At 43.4% G+C, this 24,699-nt stretch overlaps 1 protein-coding gene across 1 annotated transcript in view; it reads left to right on the top strand.

Moving 5' to 3' along the window:
- BCAS3 (BCAS3 microtubule associated cell migration factor) overlaps positions 1–24,699 on the top strand; it is an 845,338-nt gene that overhangs the window by 453,993 nt on the left and 366,646 nt on the right. The window contains 2 exon segments of the mRNA XM_070735381.1: positions 5,883–6,079; positions 10,389–10,486. Coding sequence (XP_070591482.1) covers positions 5,883–6,079; positions 10,389–10,486 — 295 coding nt within the window.

Genomic DNA, 24,699 nt, shown 5'->3' with positions numbered 1-24,699 from the left:
TTCTGGCCTCCGGATGATGGTGAAGGACATTTATTTATTTGTTTGTTTGTTTGTTTGTTTGTTCGTTCGTTCATTCATTCATTCATTTTTTATTTTATTATTTTATTATTTTATTATTTTATTATTTTATTATTTTATTTTATTTTATTTTATTTTATTGATTGATTTGATTTGATTTGATTTGATTTGATTTGATTTGATTTGATTTGATTTGTATGCCGTCCCTCTCCGTAGACTCAGGGCGGCTAACAACAGTAATAAACAGCATGTAACAAATCTAATGTTTAAAATAATTTAAAAAACCCTTATTAAAACCAAACATACACACAAACATACCATGCATAAATTGTATAGGCTTAGGAAGAAAAGGGTAGTTCAGTTCCCCCATGCCTGACGACAGAGGTGGGTTTTGAGGAGCTTACAAAAGGCAAGGAGAATGGGGGCAATTCTGATCTCCAGGGGGAGCTGGTTCTAGAGGGTCGGGGCCACCACAGAGAAGGCTTTTCTCCTGCGTCCCGCCAGACGACATTGTTTAGTTGACGGGACCCGAAGAAGACCGACTCTGTGGGACCTAACCAGTCGCTGGGATTCGTGCGGCAGAAGGCGGACCCAGATGTATACTTTGAATTGTGACTGGAAACTGATCGGCAACCAATGCAGACTGGGGAGTGTTGGTGTAACATGGGCATATTTGGGAAAGCCCATGATTGTTCTCGCAGCTGTATTCTGCATGATCTGAAGTTTCCGAACACTTTTCAAAGGTAGCCCCATGTAAAGAGCGTTACAGTAGTCGAGCCTCGAGGTGATGAGGTCATGAGTGACTGTGAGTAGTGACTCCCGGTCCAAATTTTTGCCCTGCCCAGGCTCCTAGAAAAGCTTTGAAGCCTGGGGAGAGCAAAAAATGGGCGTGCCATTGTGTGGCAGGGGGGTCATGCACACATGCATGGGGGGCGCATGGAATTATGGGTGTGGGCACGCACAGTGTTTTCTCCCCCTTTAGGCACATGAAGCAAAAAAAGGTTTGCCATCACCACCCTATGCCATTATAGACAAATGGCTGTCCAAACTCTTCTTAAAAACCTACAGCATTCACAATTTCTGGTGGCAAGTTGTTCCACTGGTCAATTGTTCTCGCTGTCAGGAAATTTCTCCTTAGCTCCAGATTGCTTCTCTCCTTGATTAGTTTCCACCCATTGCTTCTTGTCCTGCCTTCAGGTGCTTTGGAGAATGAACCCGTTCTTCTTTGTGGCAGCCCCTCAAATATTGGGATACTGCTTCCATGTCACCTCTTTGTCCTTTTTTTCATTAAAGTAGACATAACCAGTTCCTGAAACAGTTATTCCTATGTTTTAACCTCCAGTCCCCCACATCTTATTTACCTTATAATATGATACAATAAATAAAACGATAAAGTCAAATAACATGGCAGACTATAATTCCTGTATTTGAGGGGCTGCCACAAAGAAGGGATCAAATTATTTTCCAAAGCACCTGAGGGTAGAACAAGAAGCAATGGATGAAAACTAATCAAGGAGAAGCAACTTGGAATTAAGGAGAAACTTCCTGATAGTGAGAACAATTAACCTGTGGTACAACCTGCCACCAGAAGTTGTGGGTGCTTCGTCACTGGAGGTTTTTAAGAAGAGACTGGACAGTCACTTTTCTGAAATGGTTGTCCTGCTTGAGCAGGGGGCTGGTCTAGAAGAGCTCCGAGGCCCCTGTCGAACTCTATTCTGATTATATAATAAACATAAATGAAATAATAGTAAAAAGGCCTGTCAGTCCCAGGAAAGGAGAAAAGGTGAGAAGTTGGGGTTTTTTTAAACCTCAGAAAAATTTCGTTTCTCTTCCAAGAAGCTTCTTTAGTTCTTCTTAAGAACTTAATAATAATTATTAGTTGGGGTTTTTTTTACCTCAGAAATATTATTTTGCTATTTTTTTTACCTCAGAAACATTTTGCTTTTCATCCAAGAAGCTTCTTCAGTTCTTCTTCTGAAGAACTTAATAATTATTATTTTTGTTTTGTTTTTAACCTCAGAAACATTTTTTAAATACCTCAGAAACATTTTGCTTCGCATCTAAGAGGCTTCTTCAGTTCTTTTTCTGAAGAACTTAATTATTATTATTATAATTATTATTAAGTTCTTCAGAAGAACCTTCTGAGGCAAAAGAACTTTCTGAGGTAAAACAAAAAACAAAAAGAATTATTATTTTCTTGAATGAGAAGCACAGTATTTCTGAGGTTAAAAAAAATATCCAAGAGAGTCTCGCTGCCTTTGGTAAAAACATATTAGGTACAACCATAGACATATGTCCAGGTTTGAGTTAGTTAGAATTAGATTGTTCGAAGGTGCCCAGGTTTCCTATGGCATTGATGTGGACCTATGGATTCCTGTGGAATCTTTCTTCTCTCCCCCCCCTCAAAGGAATCCCATCCACTTGGGGAGAGCATTCAGGAATGCCTGCGTTTTGTTAAGCCCCCGCATCACCTCCGCCCTCACACACAAAAAGCTCTCCATCCGCCGGTCGCTTTCCAACCGGAGGCCCTCAGCGTTTTGTCTGTGCTTCCAGATGGAAGTGTTACCGTCAGTTCTGCCATGTGACAAAAGGGGACAGAGGCCTTCGCCTCCGCTTCTCAATTAGAGAAGTGGGTAATGCGTGCTGTCATCGGGAAGGAGACCACAATATGTCGGTCCTGTGCTTTTCAGAGGAGGAGGTAGGGGGGTGACCGGGAACATCTGCCTTCCTCGTCTCTGCTGGAATTGCAGAAGCATCTGTTTACCTCTCGGCTCTCGGGAGCTGATGGCGTTGGGGGATCCACGTCGGCAGCAGGCTTTTTGTCGCAGGCCTGGCCAGCATGGTGGGGCGCGAGAGCCTGCGTGCGTCAGGCCAGACGGCTCGTGCCACCCCACGAAAGAGCAAAGCATTGACGGCACATGGAATGGTCTCCTTAACTCTTCCCTCCAGCCTTGAGAACAGTTGCAGAATTACAGAATAAGCAGAGTTGGAAGGGACCTTGTGGGTCATCTAGTCCAACCCCTCTCAAAAGCAGCAGACCCTACACCATTTCTGGCAAATGGCAGTCCAGTTTCTTCTTAAGTCTCCAAGAAGGCCACAATGGAACACACACAAACACACACAAAAGGAAACTTTTTTTTTTGCAATACAATTTGTTTATCCACCTTACTCAATACAAACATTCTTATTATCTATTTCATTTTTTAAAATTCTAATCTCTCTCTTTTTCTTTTATGTACGCTGAGAGCATCTGCACCAAGACAAATTCCTTGTGTGTCCAATCACACTTGGCCAATAAAATTCTATTCTATTCTATTCTATTCTATTCTATTATTTCTATTAGTTAATCATTGGTAAAACAAGTCCCATGTTGAAACGTATTCTGTTTCTTCCTTTTCTTTTCTTTTAAGTGTCAATCTATTCATCATTCTAATATTTTTTAATAACACTTTCACCTGTAGGGATCTCTTCATTTTTCCATTGTTGTGCAAAGACAATTCTTGCTGCCATTAACACATGTAAAATTAAGTATACTGTATTTTCCCTTTGTTATACTGTTCCGGTAATATAACCAACAAGAATATCTCTGATTTCAAATCTGTATGTTGTAGCATTTTTTCCAACCAAGTATGTATTCTAAGTCTAGTATTCTTTTGTCTTTGAGGGGAAAAAATAGAGGGGCTAATTGAAGATGCTAGTGTTTTTCTATAGAGCCCTAATTAACATGGGATATGATTTTAGGAAGCCCCACTTCCTAATTTCATTTGCCTATCACGCTAGATCTAACAGAACAGCCATGTTTTGGGTCCGTCCTCTAGGGCAGTGTTTCCCAACCTTGACAACGTGAAGATATTTGGACTTCAACTCCCAGAATTCGCTGGCTGGGGAATTCTGGGAGTTGAAGTCCAAATATCTTCATGTTGCCAAGGTTGGGAAACACTGCTCTATAGGGCAGAGGTCCCCAACCTCTGGGTCGCAGCCCACTATCGGGCCACGGTCTATTCACAACCAGGCTGTCCAACTAGTTGAGCAGTGTGTGTAGTGCGCATGCACGCAGCACGCCACTTATATGGTCCAGTTCCTCTTTTTCCAGCCCAGCTGGGCCGCCAAGCCACAAAGATTGGGGACCGCTGATGTGGGGAACTACTTCTAGCTGGTTTTTTCTGCCCTGTGGAACGTTTCCCCCCTGACACAGATGAAGATGTTCTTACTTATTTGTTTGTTTGTTTGTTTGTTTGTTTGTTTGTTTGTTTATTTATTTATTTATTTATTTATTTATTTATTAAATTTGTATGCCGCCCCTCTCCGCAGACTCGGGGCGGCTCACAACAGCAACAGAAAAACAGTGTAAAATACAAATTCAATAATTAGAAAGCCAAAACCCCATAATTTAAAAAACATTCACACAACATACCAAACATAAACAGTATAGGCCTGGGGAAGATATTTCAGTTCCCCCATGCCTGACGACAGAGGTGGGTCTTAAGGAGTTTGCGAAAGGCAAGGAGGGTGGGGGCTGTTCTAATCTCTGGGGGGAGCTGGTTCCAGAGGGTCGGGGCCGCCACAGAGAAGGCTCTTCCCCTGGGACCCGCCAAATAACATTGTTTGGTCGACGGGACCCGGAGAAGGCCAACTCTGTGGGACCTAATTGGTCGCTGGGATTCGTGCGGCAGAAGGCGGTCCTGGAGATATTCTGGTCCGATGCCATGAAGGGCTTTATAAGTGTCTATGGAGATTCTCAGTCATCCAGGTCATGGTTGCCCCAAAGATGCTTTTTGAAGAGACAACTGGACTTTCTTGTTTTTTTCTTTTGAAGACGTTTCGCTTCTTATCCAAGAAGCTTCTTCAGCTCTGACTGGATGGTGGGGAATGGAAGGATTTACACTCCTTGCAGACAGCTGGTCATTTGTGTCCTCTTAGAGAGGCGTTGAGGCCACCTGGAGCTTTCTCTGTGTTCTCAGGGTCACCAGAGTGGTGCAAATGGGTGTGGAGCCTTCTTGGGACTGCTGAAAGGACCGTGTTGTAGAAGGCTCCACACCCGTTTGCACCACTCTGGTGACCCTGAGGACAGATAAACCTCTGAGTGGCCTCAACGACCTGCTAAAAGGATGCAAATGACCAGCTGTCTGCAAGGAGGGTAAATCCTTCCATTTTGGAACATCCACTCAGAGTTGAAGAACCTTATTGGATGAGAAGCAAAACATCTTCAAAAGAAAAAACCCCAGAAAATCCAGTTGCTTCTTGAGAAAAGTACCATGAGGACATGACTTCTAAGCTTCTGAAAGTCCCTCAGGATCTGGTGACGGATTGTTCGGACCAACTCCGCAGTCTGCATTGGTTGCCGATCAGTTTCCGGTCACAATTCAAAGTGTTGGTTATGACCTATAAAGCCCTTCATGGCACCAGACCAGATTACCTCAGGGTCCGCCTTCTGCTGCACAAATCCCAGCGACCAGTTAGGTCCCACAGAGTGGGTCTTCTCCGGGTCACGTCGACTAAACAATGTCATTTGGCGGGACCCAGCAAAAGAGCCTTCTCTGTGGCGGCCCTGATCCTTTGGAACCAACTCCCCCCAGATATAAGAGTTGCCCCCACCCTCCTCGCCTTTCGTAAGCTCCTTAAAACCCACCTCTGTCGCCAGGCATGGGGGAACTGAGACTTTCCCTTCTCCCTAGACTTATAAAATTTATGCATGGTATGTCAGTATGTATGATTGGTTTCTTAAATTGGGTTTTTTTTAAATTAACGTAAATATTAGATTTGTTTGCATTGTATTATTATTGCTGTTAACCGCCCCGAGTCTACGGAGAGGGGCGGCATACAAATCTGATTAATAAATAAATAAATCAATGTTCTCCTTCCAGGTGGAAATAGTCACTCACACCGGACCTCATCGCCGCCTCTGGATGGGCCCACAGTTCCAGTTCAAGACGATTCATCCTTCGGGCCAAACCATTGTGATTTCCTCCAGTTCTTCCGTGCTTCAGTCCCACGGGCCCAGCGACACCCCACAGCCTCTCCTGGATTTCGACACCGATGATTTGGATTTGGACAGTCTCAGGTAATAATAATAATAATAATATTTATTTATTTATTCATTGGATTTGTATGCCGCCCCTCTCCGTGGACTCGGGGCGGCTAACAACAGTGACAAAAACAGAATGTAAAAATCCTATACTAAAAAAAGTTAAAAACCCATTAATATAAAAAACCAGACATACATACAGACATACCATGCATAAATTGTAGAAGCCTAGGGGGAAAGATTATCTTAGTTCCCCGATGCCTGACGGCAGAGGTGGGTTTTGAGGAGCTTACGAAAGACAAGGAGGGTGGGGGCAATTCTAATCTCTGGGGGGAGTTGGTTCCAGAGGGCTGGGGCCGACACAGAGAAGGCTCTTCCCCTGGGCCCCGCCAAACGACATTGTTTAGTTGACGGGACCCGGAGAAGGCCAACTCTGTGGGACCTAACTGGTCGCTGGGATTCGTGCGGCAGAAGGCGGTCCCTGAGATAATCTGGTCCGGTGCCATGAAGGGGTTTATAGGTGATGACAAACACTTTGAATTGTGACCGGAAACTGATCAGCAACCAATGCAGACTGTGGGGTGTTGGTGTGACATGGGCATATTTGGGAAAGCCCATGATTGCTCTTGCAGCTGCATTCTGCACGATCTGAAGTAATGATGATGATGATGATGATGATGATGATGATGATGAAGAAGAAGAAGAAGAAGAAGAACAACAACAACAACAACAACAACAACAATTTATCAGATTTGTACGCCGCCCCTCTCCGAAGACTTGGGGCAGCTCACAACACCCTAAAGAGTGTACCTAAAGAGTGTACAAATCCAATTTTTTAAAAATACAATTTAATACCCTTATAATAAAATAATCACACAATCCAATCAAGCCACACACCAACCTTGACAATTGGGGTTGTAACAACAACAACAGAATTGGAATGGACATTGGAGGTCATCTGCTGTAGTTCCTGCTTAGGCAGGAAACCCTACACCACATCAGACAAATGGTTATCCAACATCTTCTTAAAAACTTCCAGTGCTGGAGTATTCACAACTTCTGGAGGCAAGCTGTTCCACAGAGTAATTGTTCTAACTGTCAGGAACCTGTCAGGTTAGAGTGGTTCTTTCTTCTCCCTCCCCAAAGGGGGAAAAACGCAACAACTCGTTCCCTATAATCATCCCAGGATTATATATTATATACAGTATAGTCCTCGGAGAAGGGTGGCATGTAAGTCTAATAAATACTACTACTACTACTACTACTACTACTACTACTACTACTACTACTACTAATACTACTACTAATAATAATATAATACTGATAATAATACTAATAATAATAATAATACTGATAATAATACTAATAATACTAATAATACTAATAACAACAACAACAACAATAACAATAATAATAATAATAATAATACTTACAACCATTCATTTCGTGACTGTTCAAACTGAAAATGGTGATGACAAATGTGACTTAGGACCATTTTTCCCACTTGCAAGACAGTTGCCATTACCCCATTGTCACATGAATGAAACTTCACCCTCATCATAGAATCAAGATCCCGTGAAGTGTTCATACCACTTTATAAGGCCTTAATAAGGCCACACTGGGAATACGGCATTCAGTTTTGCTCCCCACGATGCAAAAAAAGATGTGGAGACTCTGGAAAGAGTGTAGAGAAGAGCCACAAAAAGGATTAGGGGACTGGAGGCTAAAATATGTGAAGAATGGCTGCAGGAACTGGGGATGGCTAGTTTAATGAAAAGAAGGACCAGGGGAGACATGATAGCAGCCTTCCAATATCACTGGGGTTGCCACAAAGAAGAGGGAGTCAGGCTATTCTCCCAAAGCACCTGAGGGTAGAACAAGAAGCAATGAGCCGGAGTGGCGCAGCAGGTAGAGTGCTGTACTGCAGGCCACTGAAGCTGACTTGTAGATCTGAAGGTCAGCGGTTCAAATCTCATCACCGGCTCAAGGTTGACTCAGCCTTCCATCCTTGCGAGGTGGGTAAACTGAGGACCCGGATTGTGGGGGCAATAGGCTGCCTCTGTTAAAAAGTGCTATTGCTAACATGTTGTAAGCCGCCCTGAGTCTAAGGAGAAGGGCGGCATAAAAATTGAATGAATGAATAAATAAATAAATGGGTGGAAACTAATCAAGGAGAGAAGCAACTTAGAACTAAGGAAAAAATTCCTGATAGTTAGAACAATTAATCCATGGAACAGCTTGCCTCCAGAAGTTGTGAATGCTCAACACACTGGAAGTTTTTAAGAAGGGGTTGGATAACCATTTGTCTGAAGTGGTGTAGGGTTTCCTGCCTAAGCAGGGGGTTGGACTAGAAGACCTCCAAGGTCCCTTCCAACTCTGTTATTCTATTCATCCTACACCCGAGCTCTAAATATTCGCCATTCTTGCAAAGTGTAAACATTTTGTCCCGTCCAGGATTACTGGAGAGTCCATGAGTCACTGTGGTGCAGTGGTTAGAAAGAATGCAACACTGCAGGCTACGTTTGCTGAATGCCGGATGACTGCAATTTGGCAGTTTAAATCTTGGTAGGCATGTAGGTAGTTGGCTAGATAGAGGGATGGATATGTGGTTAGAATGGAGTATTGCAGGTTAACTGCTCACTACCAGCATTTCGATCATGACCAGCTGAAGCTTGACTTAGCCTTCCATCCTTCCAAAATGGGTAAAATGGGGATCGCAACTTGGGCGTCCTCCTCGATCCACAGCTGACATTGGAACATCATCTTTCGGCTGCGGCGAGGGGGGCGTTTGCCCAGGTTCGCCTGGTGCACCAGTTGCGGCCCTATTTGGACAGGGAGTCATTGCTCACAGTCACTCATGCCCTCATCACCTCGAGGTTCGATTACTGCAACGCTCTCTACATGGGGCTACCTCTGAAAAGTGTTCGGAAACTTCAGATCGTGCAGAACACAGCCGCGAGAGCCATCGTGGGGCTTCCAAGATTCGCCCACGTTTCTGCAACACTACACAGCCTGCACTGGCTGCCGATCGGTTTCCAGTCACAATTCAAAGTGTTGGTCATGACCTTTAAAGCCCTACATGGCATTGGACCAGATTACCTCCGGAACCGCCTGCTACCGCACGAATCCCAGCGACCGATAAGGTCCCACAGAGTTGGCCTTCTCCAGGTCCCGTCGACTAAACAATGTCATTTGGCGGGCCCCAGGGGAAGAGCCTTCTCTGTGGCAGCCCCGGCCCTCTGGAACCAACTCCCCCCGGAGATTAGAACTGCCCCCACCCTCCCTGTCTTTCGTAAACTACTCAAGACTCACTTATGCCGCCAGGCATGGGGGAGTTGAGATATTCCTTCCCCCTAGGCCATTACAAGTTATGCATGGTATGTTTGTGTGTATGTCTGGTTTATAATAAGGGTATTTAGTTGTTTTATTAATTGGATTGTTACATGTTGTTTTTTATCATTGTTGTTAGCCGCCCCGAGTCTACGGAGAGGGGCGGCATACAAATCCAATAAATAATAATAAGAGGCTGACTCTAAAACTGCTTAGGAAGGGCTGTAAAGCCCCGTGAAGAGGTATTTAAGTGTGATTACTATTGCTATTATAGCTCAATTATTATTATTATTTATTATTTATTGGATTTGTATGCCGCCCTCTCTGCAGACTCGGGGCGGCTAACAACAGTAACAAAACAGTATAATCCAATACTAAAAACAGTGAAAACTCATTATATAAAAACTAATCATGCATACAAAGATACCATGCATACAATTGTAAAGGCCTAGGGGGAGAAGGAATCTTAATTCCCCCATGCCTGGCGGCAGAGGTGGGTTTTAAGCAGCTTACAAAAGGCAAGGAGGGTGGGAGCAATTCTAATCTCTGGGGGGAGTTGGTTCCAGAGGGCCGGGGCCGCCACAGAGAAGGCTCTTCCCCTGGGTCTTGCCCAACGACATTGTTCGGTTGACGGGACCCAGAGAAGGCCCACTCTGTGGGACCTAACTGGTTGCTGGGATTCGTGCAGCAGAAGGCGGTCCCTGAGGTTATTGCATTCTGAATCTGGGTCTAGATCAATGGTTCCCAACCTTTTTTTGGCCAAGCCTCACCTAAACATCTCTAAAATCGTGATGCTCCCCCTGTGACGTATAATTCTTAGTATTCAAAAAGTAAACTTTTACTCTTGCAGAGTAAGCTTAAAAGGCCATTAACCTGGTTTAAACAAGGTTCCAGTTGCCCCCATTAAAAATCAAATTGCCCCCCCCCCCGTGGTACCTTGATTTTTTGCGCCGTATGCGCCACGGCACCATTTCAACAAATCGGTCTTTCAACTGACCGTGCTTTGTATTTTTAGAATCCAGCCTGTCCGTTCTGAGCCTGTTAGCATGCCCGGGTCTTCACGCCCAACTTCCGAACTACAGGGAGGGTCTTCAGGAACTGATGCTACCTCAGGTAGGAAAAGGTCTATCAGACCAAACTTTTTTTTTTAAAAAAAAACCTGTTTGCGGTGAATGCACATGGATTTTTCATGAGTGCAAATAAAACTGAAGGTATTTTGTGGATGGTAAAAATAGACAACTTCATTCGGTCGCCGCTGAAGGTGTGGGATTACCACTTGGAGAAATTTGAAATGGAGACCCTCCTGTCTCTTGTTTAGCTATGCTGAAAGTAACGGTGGTGTCTTTGTGGCCAAGGGACAAATACAGTGGTACCTCATCATACGAACTTAATTGGTTCCAGGAGGAGGTTCGTAAGGTGAAAAGTTCGTAAGACGAAACAATGTTTCCCATAGGAATCGATGTAAAAGCAAAGAATGTGTGCAAATCCTTCAGGAAAATCCCAAACTTTAGAAGGGAGGCGAACAGAGGGCAGGGAGGAGCAGCGAAAGGGGGCGGGTGGAAGAAGCAAGGCTAGGCTAAAGGGTGAGTGGGAAGGAAGAAAGGCAAGGGGGGCGCCCCTCCCTTTTCTTTCTTCAAAAGACACTGTTTCAGTGCCTTTGCAAGCATGCAAAATCTTTACTCCTCCAAGCTGCCCCTTCCTTTTCTTTCTTAAAAAGACACTGTTTCAGTGCTTTTGCAAGCATGCAAAATCTTTACTCCTCCAAGCTGCCCCTCCCTTTTCTTTCTTAAAAAGACACTGTTTCAGTGCCTTTGCAAGCATGCAAAATCTTTACTCCTCCAAGCTGCCCCTCCCTTTTCTTTCTTCAAAAGACACCGTTTCAGTGCCTTTGCAAGCATGCAAAATCTTTACTCCTCCAAGCTGCCCCTCCCTTTTCTTTCTTAAAAAGACACTGTTTCAGTGCTTTTGCAAGCATGCAAAATCTTTACTCCTCCAAGCTGCCCCTCCCTTTTCTTTCTTCAAAAGACACCGTTTCAGTGCCTTTGCAAGCATGCAAAATCTTTACTCCTCCAAGCTGCCCCTTCCTTTTCTTTCTTAAAAAGACACCGTTTCAGTGCCTTTGCAAGCATGCAAAATCTTTACTCCTCCAAGCTGCCCCTCCCTTTTCTTTCTTAAAAAGACACCGTTTCAGTGCTTTTGCAAGCATGCAAAATCTTTACTCCTCCAAGCTGCCCCTTCCTTTTCTTTCTTAAAAAGACACCGTTTCAGTGCCTTTGCAAGCATGCAAAATCTTTACTCCTCCAAGCTGCCCCTCCCTTTTCTTTCTTAAAAAGACACTGTTTCAGTGCTTTTGCAAGCATGCAAAATCTTTACTCCTCCAAGCTGCCCCTCCCTTTTCTTTCTTCAAAAGACACCGTTTCAGTGCCTTTGCAAGCATGCAAAATCTTTACTCCTCCAAGCTGCCCCTTCCTTTTCTTTCTTAAAAAGACACCGTTTCAGTGCCTTTGCAAGCATGCAAAATCTTTACTCCTCCAAGCTGCCCCTCCCTTTTCTTTCTTAAAAAGACACCGTTTCAGTGCTTTTGCAAGCATGCAAAATCTTTACTCCTCCAAGCTGCCCCTCCCTTTTCTTTCTTAAAAAGACACCGTTTCAGTGCTTTTGCAAGCATGCAAAATCTTTACTCCTCCAAGCTGCCCCTCCCTTTTCTTTCTTAAAAAGACACCGTTTCAGTGCCTTTGCAAGCATGCAAAATCTTTACTCCTCCAAGCTGCCCCTCCCCTTTCTTTCTTCAAAAAAGGAGGAAAAAAGAAACCCCTTCATCCCAGCAGCAGCTGCTTGGGTTGGTAAGGTGAAAATAGTTCGGAAGAAGAGGCAAAAAAAATCTTAAACACCAGGTTCGCATCTCGAAAAGTTTGTTAGAAGAGGCGTTCGTAAGATGAGGTACCACTGTACCTGAATGGCAAGGGTATTGATCGGGGTATCAATAACACCCGAACATGGAAGGAACATTGAACTGGCTAAGCTTGCTTTGGATCTATCATCATCTGTTCTGACGTATGCAAGGGAGTAGCTGATTTTGGGACAACTTGATGTGAATTGTTGACCTCCGTTGAGTGAAGGGATGGTCACGTTTCAAGCTGATCTCCTCCAAAGTTTTGTTTTGTTCTGACTGGATGTAAGGTGTTGGTTGCAGGCTAGCAAAGGGGAGGAGAACCCTTAAGCCCCATGTGCTTGGGTCAGGAGAAGACAGCTAGTTGGGCTTGGTCTTTAGAGGGAAGCAGAAGTCTCCAACCTTGGCAACTTTAAGCCTGGTGGACTTCAATTCCCAGAATTCCCCAGCCAGCAAAGCTGGGGAAGTCCTCCAAGCTTAAAGTTGACAAGGTTGGAGACCTCAGCTCTAAAGTATGAGATGTTGAACAATGATGATGGAGTCTAATGGCCGCCTTCAAGACTCTGAACGAAACCTTGGAATGGTTCCATACTTTGGCATCAACAACAAAATAATAATAATTCAAATGAAAATCCTATGACCAGCTTGCTTGCTTCGCTGTTGTTCCACCGTTAAGTCAAGTCCGCTTCTTCGCGTCCCCATGGAACCTATCACGCTAGGCCCTTCATCCTTCCACAGTCTTCTGGAGTTTGCCTAAATTCACATTCATTGAGTCAAACATAGAAACATAGAAACATAGAAGACTGACGGCAGAAAAAGACCTCATGGTCCATCTAGTCTGCCCTTATACTATTTCCTGTGTTTTTATCTTAGGATGGATATATGTTTATCCCAGGCATGTTTAAATTCAATTACTGTGGATTTACCAATCACGTCTGCTGGAAGTTTGTTCCAAGGATCTACTACTCTTTCAGTAAAATAATATTTCCTCACGTTGCTTTTGATCTTCCCCCCAACTAACTTCAGATTGTGTCCCCTTGTTCTTGTGTTCACTTTCCTATTAAAAACACTTCCCTCCTGAACCTTATTTAACCCTTTAACATATTTAAATGTTTCGATCATGTCCCCCCTTTTTCTTCTGTCCTCCAGACTATACAGATGGAGTTCATGAAGTCTTTCCTGATACGTTTTATGCTTAAGACCTTCCACCATTCTTGTAGCCCGTCTTTGGACCCGTTCAATTTTGTCAATATCTTTTTGTAGGTGAGGTCTCCAGAACTGAACACAGTATTCCAAATGTGGCCTCACCAGCGCTCTATATAAGGGGATCACAATCTCCCTTTTCCTGCTTGTTATACCTCTAGCTATGCAGCCAAGCATCCTACTTGCTTTTCCTACTGCCCGACCACACTGCTCACCCATTTTGAGACTGTCAGAAATCATTACCCCTAAATCCTTCTCTTCTGAAGTTTTTGCTAACACAGAACTGCCAATACAATACTCAGATTGAGGATTCCTTTTCCCCAAGTGCATTATTTTACATTTGGAAACATTAAACTGCAGTTTCCATTGCTTTGACCATTTATCTAGTAAAGCTAAATCATTTACCATATTACAGACCCCTCCAGGAATATCAACCCTATTGCACACTTTAGAGTCATCGGCAAATAGGCAAACCTTCCCTACCAAACCTTCCCCTATGTCACTCACAAACACATTAAAAAGAACAGGACCCAGAACAGACCCTTGTGGCACACCACTTGTAACCTGTCTCTGCTCAGAATACTCGCCATTAACAATAACTCTCTGATGTCTACGCTTCAGCCAGCTTGAAATCCACTGAACTATCCAGGGATTAAGTCCAATCAAAAGCCCTCTCTAACCATCTCACCTTCTTCTTCTCCTTTCGCCTTCCATCTTTCCCAACCTCAGGGTCTTCTCTAAGGAGTCCCTTCTTCTCCTTTGGGGTCCAAAGGGAAGGTAGCGAAGAGAAGGACCAGGGGAGACATGAGAACAGTCTTCCAATATTTGAGGGGCTGCCACAGAGAGGAGGGGGGTCAAACTATTTTCCAAAGCACCTGAAAGCCAGACAAGGAACAATGGATGGAAACTGAAGAAGGAGAAATTATTCAGAATTTAGGATAAATTATCTGAAAGTGAGAACAATCAATCAATGGAACAGAAGCTGCTTTCGGAAGTTGTGGGAGCTTCAGTCACAGGAGAAAAAACCGGACTACCATCTGTCAGAAATGGTGTAAGCCATAAGGTCTCCTGCCTGGGAGGAGGGGTTGGACTAGATGACCTAGAAGGTCCCTTCCAACTCTGTTGGTATAGTCTGGAGGACAGAAGGAAAAGGGGGGACATGATCGAAACATTTAAATATGTTAAAGGGTTAAATAAGATCCAGGAGGGAAGTGTTTTTAATAGGAAAGTGAACACAAGAACAAGGGGACACAATCTGAAGTTAGTTGGGGGAAAGATCAAAAGCAACGTGAGAAAATATTATTTCACTGAAAGAGTAGTAGATCCTTGGAACAAACTTCCAGCAGACGTGGTTGGTAAATCCACAGGAACTGAATTTAAACATGCCTGGGATAAACATATATCCATCCTAAAATAAAATACAGGAAATAGTATAAGGGCAGACTAGATGGACCATGAGGTCTTTTTCTGCCGTCAGTCTTCTATGTTTCTATGTTTCTATGTTATTCTAGCAAAACAGGAGCAAGGCCATTTCACACAGTTGGTGGGAAAGACTGCGGGTCACAGGAGTTCCTTCTAATGAGAACAACCGAGATGGTGAGGGGACTGGGGGCTAAAACATACAATGAACTATTGCAGGAACTGGGCAGGGTTAGTCTAGGGAAGAGAAGGACCAGGGGAGACACAATAGCAGTCTTCCAATACCTATGGGGCTGCCACAGAGAGCAGGGGGTCAAGCTGTTTTCCAAGGCACCTGAAGGTCAGATAAGGAGCAATGAATAGAAACTGACCAAGGAGAAAAGCCGCCCTGGGCCTCTCTAGGAATCTCATGGGAGGAAACAGGGCCGGAAAAGGGGGGCAGAAGCCTCTGTGGGGCCTCTCTAGGAATCTCCTGGGAGGAAACGGGGCTTGAAAAGGTGGGGAGAAGCCTCCATGGGGCCTCTGTAGGAATCTCCTGGGAGGAAACAGGGCTGGAAAAAGTGGGGAGAAGCCTCCATGGGGCCCCTCTAGGAATCTCCTGGGAGGAAACAGGGCTGGAAAAAGTGGGGAGAAGCCTCCATGGGGCCCCTCTAGGAATCTCCTGGGAGGAAACAGGGCTGGAAAAAGTGGGGAGAAGCCTCTGGGGCCTCTTTAGGAATCTCCTGGGAGGAAACAGGGCCGAAAAAGGTGGGGAGAAGCCTCCGTGGGGCCTCTGTAGGAATCTCCTGGGAGGAAACAGGGCCTCCACCCTCCCTGTGGTTTCGCCAATCGCACACATTATTTGCTTTTACATTGATTCCTATGGGAAAAATTGCTTCGTCTTACAAACTTTTCTACTTAAGAACCCGGTCACGGAACGACTTAAGTTTGTAAGTAGAGGTATCACTGTATTTTGTAATGTGCTCGTGGTCAACTCTTCTGCAAGGGCTCTTATCGCTGTGTGATCCTCACAACTAGTTGGCGGTGGTGTTAGGTAGGAGAACATGACTCAGCAAGTTCTTTGGTGCTGGCTGGGGATGATAGATCTGTCTTGATAGGCGGTTTCCGTAATGCACGGCAACCTGTTGGGTTGCCGCATTTATTCAAGGGCAACTCCAAGGCAATTGGACTTTTTAAGATTTAGTTCTATCACTTCCAGAGGTTTTGGCCAGGGTTGGATTTCTCTCTCTCTCTCTCTCTCTTTTCTCCTTTCCCTCCTCCGAACAAAATTGCTCATAAGTGGAGTTATTAAACACACAACATTAGTAAAAACACTTGGGGCTGGAGGAGGGTTTTAATCGTCAGTGGTTCGGAAATCCCTGGAGCCCCGTGATTGAATTGAGGTTTAAACTGTCAAAGGAAACCGAACGAACCACAGGGAGAAAATTGATTTGTGCAAGTTGTCTAAACAGGGCCGAGAAGGGGAAAGTAATCACCATATTCTCTCTCTCTCTCTTTCTCCCTCTTCTCTTTCCCTCTCTTTTCTCCCTTTTCTCTTTCTCTCTTTTTCTCCCTTTTCCTTTCTCTTTCTCTCTTCTCTCTCTCTCTTTCTTCCTATCTTTTCCCCATCTTTCTCTCTTTTCATTTCTCTTTTCTCTCTTTCTCTCTTTTCTCTCTCTCGTTCTTCATATCTCTCTTTTTCTCTCTCTTTCTCTTTCTCTGTGTTTTTTCTTTCTCTTTCTCTTCTCTCTCTTTCTCCCTCTTCTCTTTCCCTCTCTTTTTCTCCCTTTTCTCTTTCTCTCTTTTTCTCCCTTTCTTTTCCTTTCTCTTTCTCTCTTTTCTCTCTCTTTCTTCCTATCTTTTCCCCATCTTTCTCTCTTTTCATTTCTCTTTTTTCTCTCTCTCTTCCTCACCATCTCTTTTTCTCTCTTTCTCTCTTTTCTCTCTCTCGTTCTTCATCTCTCTCTTTTTCTCTCTCTTTCTCTTGCTCTGTGTTTTTTCTTTCTCTTTCTCTTCTCTCTCTTTCTCCCTCTTCTCTTTCCCTCTCTTTTTCTCCCTTTTCTCTTTCTCTCTTTTTCTCCCTTTCTTTTCCTTTCTCTTTCTCTCTTTTCTCTCTCTTTCTTCCTATCTTTTCCCCATCTTTCTCTCTTTTCATTTCTCTTTTTTCTCTCTCTCTTCCTCACCATCTCTTTTTCTCTCTTTCTCTCTTTTCTCTCTCTCATTCTTCATCTCTCTGTTTTTCTCTCTCTTTCTCTTGCTCTGTGTTTTTTCTTTCTTTCTCTTCTCTCTCTTTCTCCCTCTTCTCTTTCCCTCTCTTTTTCTCCCTTTTCTCTTTCTCTCTTTTTCTCCCTTTCTTTTCCTTTCTCTTTCTCTCTTTTCTCTCTCTCTTTCTTCCTATCTTTTCCCCATCTTTCTCTCTTTTCATTTCTCTTTTTTCTCTCTCTCTTCCTCACCATCTCTTTTTCTCTCTTTCTCTCTTTTCTCTCTCTCGTTCTTCATCTCTCTCTCTTTCTCTCTCTTTCTCTTGCTCTGTGTTTTTTCTCTCTCTCTCTCCCCTCTCTCTCTCTTTCTGTCCATCTTTCTCTCCAATCTTTTCTTGAAAACCTCCAGCGATGGAGCATCCACAGGTTATTCCACAGATTAATTGTTCTCATGGTCATGGTGGGTGTGTTGTGGCTTGGCGGGCATCGCAGGGCAAAATCTCCATTCTCACCCCACTCTGGGGACCTGCCGGAGGTGGTATTTGCCGGTTCTCCGAACTGCTCAAAATTTTGCAGAACCCGTCAGAACCTGCTGGATTTCACCTCTGACCCATCCCCATTCTACCCTTTTTGTTCATTGGCAGGATGATTGATTGATTTTTTGTTCTTTGCCCTCATTCCTGGCAAACCTTCATTTATTAATAAAAGGCAGGAAACAGTTAAGTGGCTTTAAAATTAAGATTTAAGATTTCATTGGATTTGTATGCCGCCCCTCTCCGAGGACTCGGGGCGGCTCACAGCATATACAGAAAACAGTAAGAAACAATCAGTAATAAACAATCCAGTCTCTTCTTAAAAACTTCCAGTGTTTTGTTTTATTTGTTTGTTTGTTTGTTTGTTTAGTTAGTTAGTTAGTTAGTTAGTTAGTTAGTTAGTCCAATACACAATAATACACAATGAAGGTTATGGAGGATATAGCAGAGAAGAAATACGAGATATAGGAGAGACTATAGGACAAGGGACTGACGGCACTCTAGTGCGCTTATGTACGCCCCTTACTGACCTCTTAGAAATCTGGAGAGGTCAACCGTGGATAGTCTAAGGGTAAAATGTTGGGGGTTAGGGGATGATACTACGGAGTCCGGTAATGAGTTCCATGCTTCAACAACTCGATTACTAAAGTCATATTTTTTACAGTCAACTTTGGAGCGGTTAATATTAAGCTTGAATCTGTTGCGTGCTCTTGTGTTGTTGTGGTTGAAGCTGAAGTAGTCTTTGATAGGCAGGACATTGCAGCATATAATCTTGTGGTAATACTTAGATCGTGTTTAAGGCGTCGTAGTTCGAAGCTTTCAAGACCCAGGATTGTAAGTCTAGTTTCATAGAGTATTCTGTTTTGGGTTGGACATAAAATTGAAGCTTCCTGATCCAAAGATGGTTTTTCTCTCTCTCTCTTTCTGTCTCTCTGTCCCTCTCTCTCTCTCTCCTGCCTAAAGTCTTCCTTATCGTTCTCCTTGTACAGTAAATATTCTGCTTTCCTGCTGAGGCTGCCAAGCCCCCACCCCAAAGAGCTTTACTGGTTCTTTATGACGGCCACTTTATTGGAAAGTCACCCTCTGTCTGTGCATTTGCTGTTTGAAAGGCTGGAGGAAGGTGAATAGGTCATAAATTTTTACTATCCCTCCCCAAACCAGGAAGTGATTCTTCTCTTATGACCCATGCGCCTTGAAGATGCTTATCGGTCTCTTTGATGGCTTCGGGCCCGGCAGATACGCTTCGCATGGCGCCTGCCCTTATCGAGGCTCTATCGCCTGGACCTCGACGAGTTGCGAGAGCTGTGGAGTTTTCCCCCCCGCCCCCCCCATCTTTAAATTGATTTTGTAGCACATTTTATACGCCTCCACCCCTTCCAAAAATGACACAATTGCATAATTGCATAATTGATTAGACTGAGCTGGGTTTGAGATATTTGGTTTGTGTGTGTGTGTGTGTGTTTATGTTTGTGTGTGCTTTTAATGTAAACGAGTTATGAATTTTTATGATTGGAGCCGCCGTTGCGGGAACAAGGAAGGGCAAACTGGTTGGAATGCAAAAAACAAGGAAGAATAAAAACCCTCTTTTCTTCAGTTGACCAGCTAAATTCGGCGGCGTGCTTTTATTATTTATTATTTATTTATTAATTCAACTTCTATGCTGCCCACAACAGTGTAAACTGCAAAACAATAAAAAGAAGTCAAATATAAATCTAAACTATAAAACATTAATTAAAAGCCCAAAGAACTCTGCAGACTGCATTGGCTGCCGAACTGTTTCCGGACACAATTCAAAGTGTTGGTTATGACCTATAAAGCCCTACATGGCATAGGACCAGACTATCTCTGAGACCGCCTTCTGCCACACGAATCCCAGTGACCAGTAAGGTCCCACACAGTTTGTCTCCTTAGGGTTCTGTCAACCAAACAATGTCAGCTGGCGGGACCTAGGGGAAGAGCCTTCTCTGTGTGGGCCCCGGCCCTCTGGAATCAGCTCCCCCCGGAGATTCGCACTGTCCTAAATGGGAGGAGATGGGTGATAGAAATGATGAGAAAAAACTAGTAGTAATAGTAGTGCAGACTTAGTAAATAGTTTGACAGTGTTGAGGGAATTATTTGATTAGCAGAGTGATGGCATTTCGGGAAAAAATGTTCTTGTGTCTAGTTGTCTTGGTCAACCACAGCCAAATCAACCACAGCCCTGATGTGGCCCTCAATGAAATTGAGTTTGACACCCTTGTTCTGAAATGAATGCAAATGACCAGCTCTCTGCAAGGAGCATAAATCCTTCCATTCCCCACCATCCAGTCAAAGCTGAAGAAGCTTCTTGGAATGAGAAGCGAAACATCTTCAAAAGAAAAAGACCAAGAAAGTCCAGTTGCCTCCAGAAAATGTCTCTGGATGATGGGATCTGCAGTCTGCCCGTTTTGCTTGATCTATCAGATAAGGGCTGGAGAACCATAGCTCCTTTAGGACAAGGGTAGGCAAAGTTGGCTCTTCTATGACTTGTGGACTTCAACTCCCAAGATTCCTGAGTCAATCATGCTAGCTCAGGAATTCTGGGAGTTGAAGTCCACATGTCATAGAAACAGAAACATAGAAGACTGACGGCAGAAAAAGACCTTATGATCCATCTAGTCTGCCCTTATACTATTTTCATGTATTTTATCTTACAATGGATATATGTTTATCCCAGGCATGTTTAAATTCAAATTTAAATTCAGTTACTGTGGATTTACCAACCATGTCTGCTGGAAGTTTGTTCTAAGGATCTACTACTCTTTCAGTAAAATAATATTTTCTCATGTTGCTTTTGATCTTTCCTCCAACTAACTTCAGATTGTGTCCCCTTGTTCTTGTGTTCACTTTCCTATTAAAAACACTTCCCTCCTGGACCTTATTTAACCCTTTGACATATTTAAATGTTTCCATCATGTCCCCCCTTTTCCTTCTGTCCTCCAGACTATACAGATTGAGTTCATGAAGTCTTTCCTGATACGTTTTATGCTTAAGACCTTCCACCATTCTTGTAGCCTGTCTTTAGACCCGTTCAATTTTGTCAATATCTTTTTGTAGGTGAGGTCTCCAGAACTGAACACAGTATTATTCCAAATGTGGTCTCACCAGCACTCTATATAGCGGGATCATAATCTCCCTCTTCCTGCTTGTTATACCTCTAGCTATGCAGCCAAGCATCCTACTTGCTTTCCCTACCGCCTGACTGCACTGTTCACCCATTTTGAGTCCTAAAGGAGCTATCATTCCCCATCTTCTGTGCTGGATTATATTATAATATTTATTTATTTATTAAATTTATATGCTGCCTAACTCCCAAAGTACTCTGGGCAGCTTACATAGAAACATAGAAGTCTTGACGGCAGAAAAAGACCTCATGGTCCATCTAGTCTGCCCTTATACTATTTCTTGTATTTTATCTTACAATGGATCTATGTTTCTCCCAGGCATGTTTAAATTCAGTTACTGTGGATTTATCTACCACGCCTGCTGGAAGTTTGTTCCAAGGATCTACTACTCTTTCAGTGAAATAATATTTTCTCATGTTGCTTTTGATCTTTCCCCCAACTAACTTCAGATTGTGTCCCCTTGTTCTTGTGTTCACTTTCCTATTAAAACCACTTCCCTCCTGGACCTTATTTAACCCTTTAATATATTTAAATGTTTCGATCATGTCAAAGATATTGACAACAATAATGTTGACGGTATAACAGGAGAAAGGACACATACAAAATGATGGTGCTGGTGCCTCAGATTTAGGGGAATGGTTTAATTATCGCAGTGGGACCAAACATTTCAGGAAGAATTTGCTGAAAAAAACAAGGAATTAAAGGACAGGCAGCGACTCGACTAGGCAGAACCGAAGGAAAGGCATTTCAGGGAGGGAGGGGGGGGGCATGGAGGCTTTATAAAAGTATATAAAATTACACATAGTGTAGAGGAAAGATACTCTTTCCAGCTTCTAATGTATATCCCAGCATCGTCCAGTGAAATCGATTTAGCAGGATAGCCAAGAGCAGAGCTAAGAGGGATTTCTTTGAGGAGCGGGTAATAAATTTCGTGAATTTACAGCCACAAAATGGGATAACAGATGCAGGTTAAACCTTGGGGGGGGGGGGGGATTTTAAAGACAGATCCTAAGGTCCCCCCCCCTCCAAATTACTTCCCATTATGGCTCTGTGCAGGGAGTCCTTCGCTTACGACCGCCATTCCATTGCTAGAGAAGACCGTTATTTCAATGTTCTGCCCCATTTTACGATGTTTCTTGCCACGGTTGTTAAGTGAATCGCCGCAGTGGTTAAGTTAGCCGCACAGTTCTTAAGCAAACCGGGCTTCCCCGTCGACGTCTCACAAAGGGCTCGCATGATGCCAGAGCTCTTCAACCGTCGTAAGTATGAAAACATGTGCCAAGCATCTGAATTTCGATCATGTGACACGCGGACGTTGCAATGGTCAATAATGAGAAAATGGTCATCAGTGTCTTTTTTCTTTTTTGAGTGCCGTTGTAATTTATTTATTTATTTATTTATTTATTTATGATTGACTGATTGATTGATTGATTGATTGATTGGATCTGTATGCCGCCCCTCTCCGTAGACTCGGGGTGGCTAACAACAGTAATAAAAACAGCATGTAACAATCCAATTCTAGTACAACTAAAAAAAAACCCTTATTATAAAACCAAACATACATACAAACATACCATGCATAAAATTATAAAGGCCTAGGGGGAAAGAATATCTCAGTTCCCCCATGCCTGGTGGCAGAGATGGGTTTTAAGTAGCTTACGAAAGGCAAGGAGGGTGGGGGCAATTCTAATCTCCGGGGGGAGTTGGTTCCAGAGGGTCGGGGCCACCACAGAGAAGGCTATTCCTCTGGGTCCCGCCAAAATGTTTAGTTGACGGGACCAGGAGAAGGCCAACTCTGTGGGACCTAACTGGTCGCTGGGATTCATGCAGCAGAAGGCGGTACCTGAGATAATGTGGTCCAGTGCCATGAAGGGATTTATAGGTCATAACCAACACTTTGAATTGTGACCGGAAACTGATTGGCAACCAATGTAATTTTGGACCCAGAGGTGAATTTAGCCCGGTTTGGACTGGTTTGCCTGAACCAGTAGCAACCCGCTGGTGATGTCATGATGGCATTACGGAACCAGATCACTTGGTGTCGGTCCATGGAAACCACCATATTTTGGGGAGAGTTTTGTATGAAGGGGGATAATCTTTTTAATTTTTCCCCTTATGCCCAGAAGTTGAGTTTCTGGCACTGTGCATAGGTCACCATCTTGTTTTGGGCTTGTTGTTTGTTCATTCATTCATTCTGAATTTTTGCTACAACAACAACAGAGTTGGAAGGGACCTTGGAGGTCTTCTAGTCCAACCCCCTGCTTAGGCAGGAATCCCTACACTACTTCAGACAGATGGTTATCCAACATCTGCTTAAAAACTTCCAGTGTTGGAGCATTTACAACTTCTGGAGTCAAGCTGTTCCATGGTTTAATTGTTCTAACTGTCAGGAAACTTCTCCTTAGTTCGAAGTTACTTCTCTCCTTGTTTCCCTCCATTCCTTCTCCACTCCAGGGGAACGATCCTGCAAAATCCCCATTCTGGAGGCAGAAAAAAGATGGGGGCGGGGCCAGTTAGAGATGGCATTTCATTCATTCATTCATTCATTCATTCATTCATTCATTCATTCATTCATTCATTCAATTTTTTTATGCCCTTCTCCTTAGACTCAGGACAGCTTACATAGAAACATAGAAACATAGAAGACTGACGGCAGAAAAAGACCTCATGGTCCATCTAGTCTGCCCTTATACTATTTCTTGTATTTTATCTTACAATGGATATATGTTTATCCCAGGCAGGTTTAAATTCAGTTACTGTGGATTTACCAACCACGTCTGCTGGAAGTTTGTTCCAAGGATCTACTACTCTTTCAGTAAAATAATATTTTCTCACGTTGCCTTTGATCTTCCCCCCAACTAACTTCAGATTGTGTCCCCTTGTTCTTGTGTTCACTTTCCTATTAAAAACACTTCCTTCCTGAACCTTATTTAACCCTTTGACATATTTAAATGTTTCAATCATGTCCCCCCTTTTCCTTCTGTCCTCCAGACTATACAGATTGAGTTCATGAAGTCTTTCCTGATACGTTTTATGCTTAAGACCTTCCACCATTCTTGTAGCCCGTCTTTGGACCCGTTCAATTTTGTCAATATCTTTTTGTAGGTGAGGTCTCCAGAACTGAACACAGTATTATTCCAAATGTGGTCTCACCAGCGCTCTATACAGCGGGATCACAATCTCCCTCTTCCTGCTTGTTATACCTCTAGCTATGCAGCCAAGCATCCTACTTGCTTTTCCTACCGCCCGACCACACTGCTCACCCATTTTGAGACTGTCAGAAATCACTACCCCTAAATCCTTCTCTTCTGGAGTTTTTGCTAACACAGAACTGCCAATGCAATACAGTGTTCCCTCGATTTTCGCGGGTTCGAACTTCGCGGAAAGTCTATACCACGGTTTTTCAAAAATATTAATTAAAAAATACTTCCGGGTTTTTTCCCTATACCACGGTTTTTCCACCCGATGACGTCATATGTCATCACCAAACTTTCGTCTACTTTTAATAAATATTTTTTAAAATAAACTTTAATAAATAAACATGGTAATAATCTAAATGGTTGCTAAGGGAATGGAAAATTGCAATTTAGGGGTTTAAAGTGTTAAGAGAAGGTTTGTGATACTGTTCATAGCTAAAAATAGTGTATTTACTTCCGCATCTCTACTTCGCGGAAATTCGACTTTCGCGGGCGGTCTCGGAACGCATCCCCCGCGAAAAGCGAGGGAACACTGTACTCAGATTGAGGATTCCTTTTCCCCAAGTGCATTATTTTACATTTGGAAACATTAAAGTGCAGTTTCCATTGCTTTGACCATTTATCTAGGAAAGCTAAATCATTTACCATATTATAGACCCCTCCAGGAATATCAACCCTATTGCACACATGTTAGCAATAGCACTTTCTAACAGAGCCAGCCTATTGCCCCCACAATCCGGGTCCTCATTTGACCCACCATG

Source organism: Erythrolamprus reginae, chromosome 1 (genome assembly GCF_031021105.1).
Source record: "Erythrolamprus reginae isolate rEryReg1 chromosome 1, rEryReg1.hap1, whole genome shotgun sequence".
Taxonomy (NCBI): domain Eukaryota; kingdom Metazoa; phylum Chordata; class Lepidosauria; order Squamata; family Dipsadidae; genus Erythrolamprus; species Erythrolamprus reginae.
Note: the sequence above shows the minus strand (reverse complement) of the source record. Positions and strands in the feature narration are given on the sequence as shown.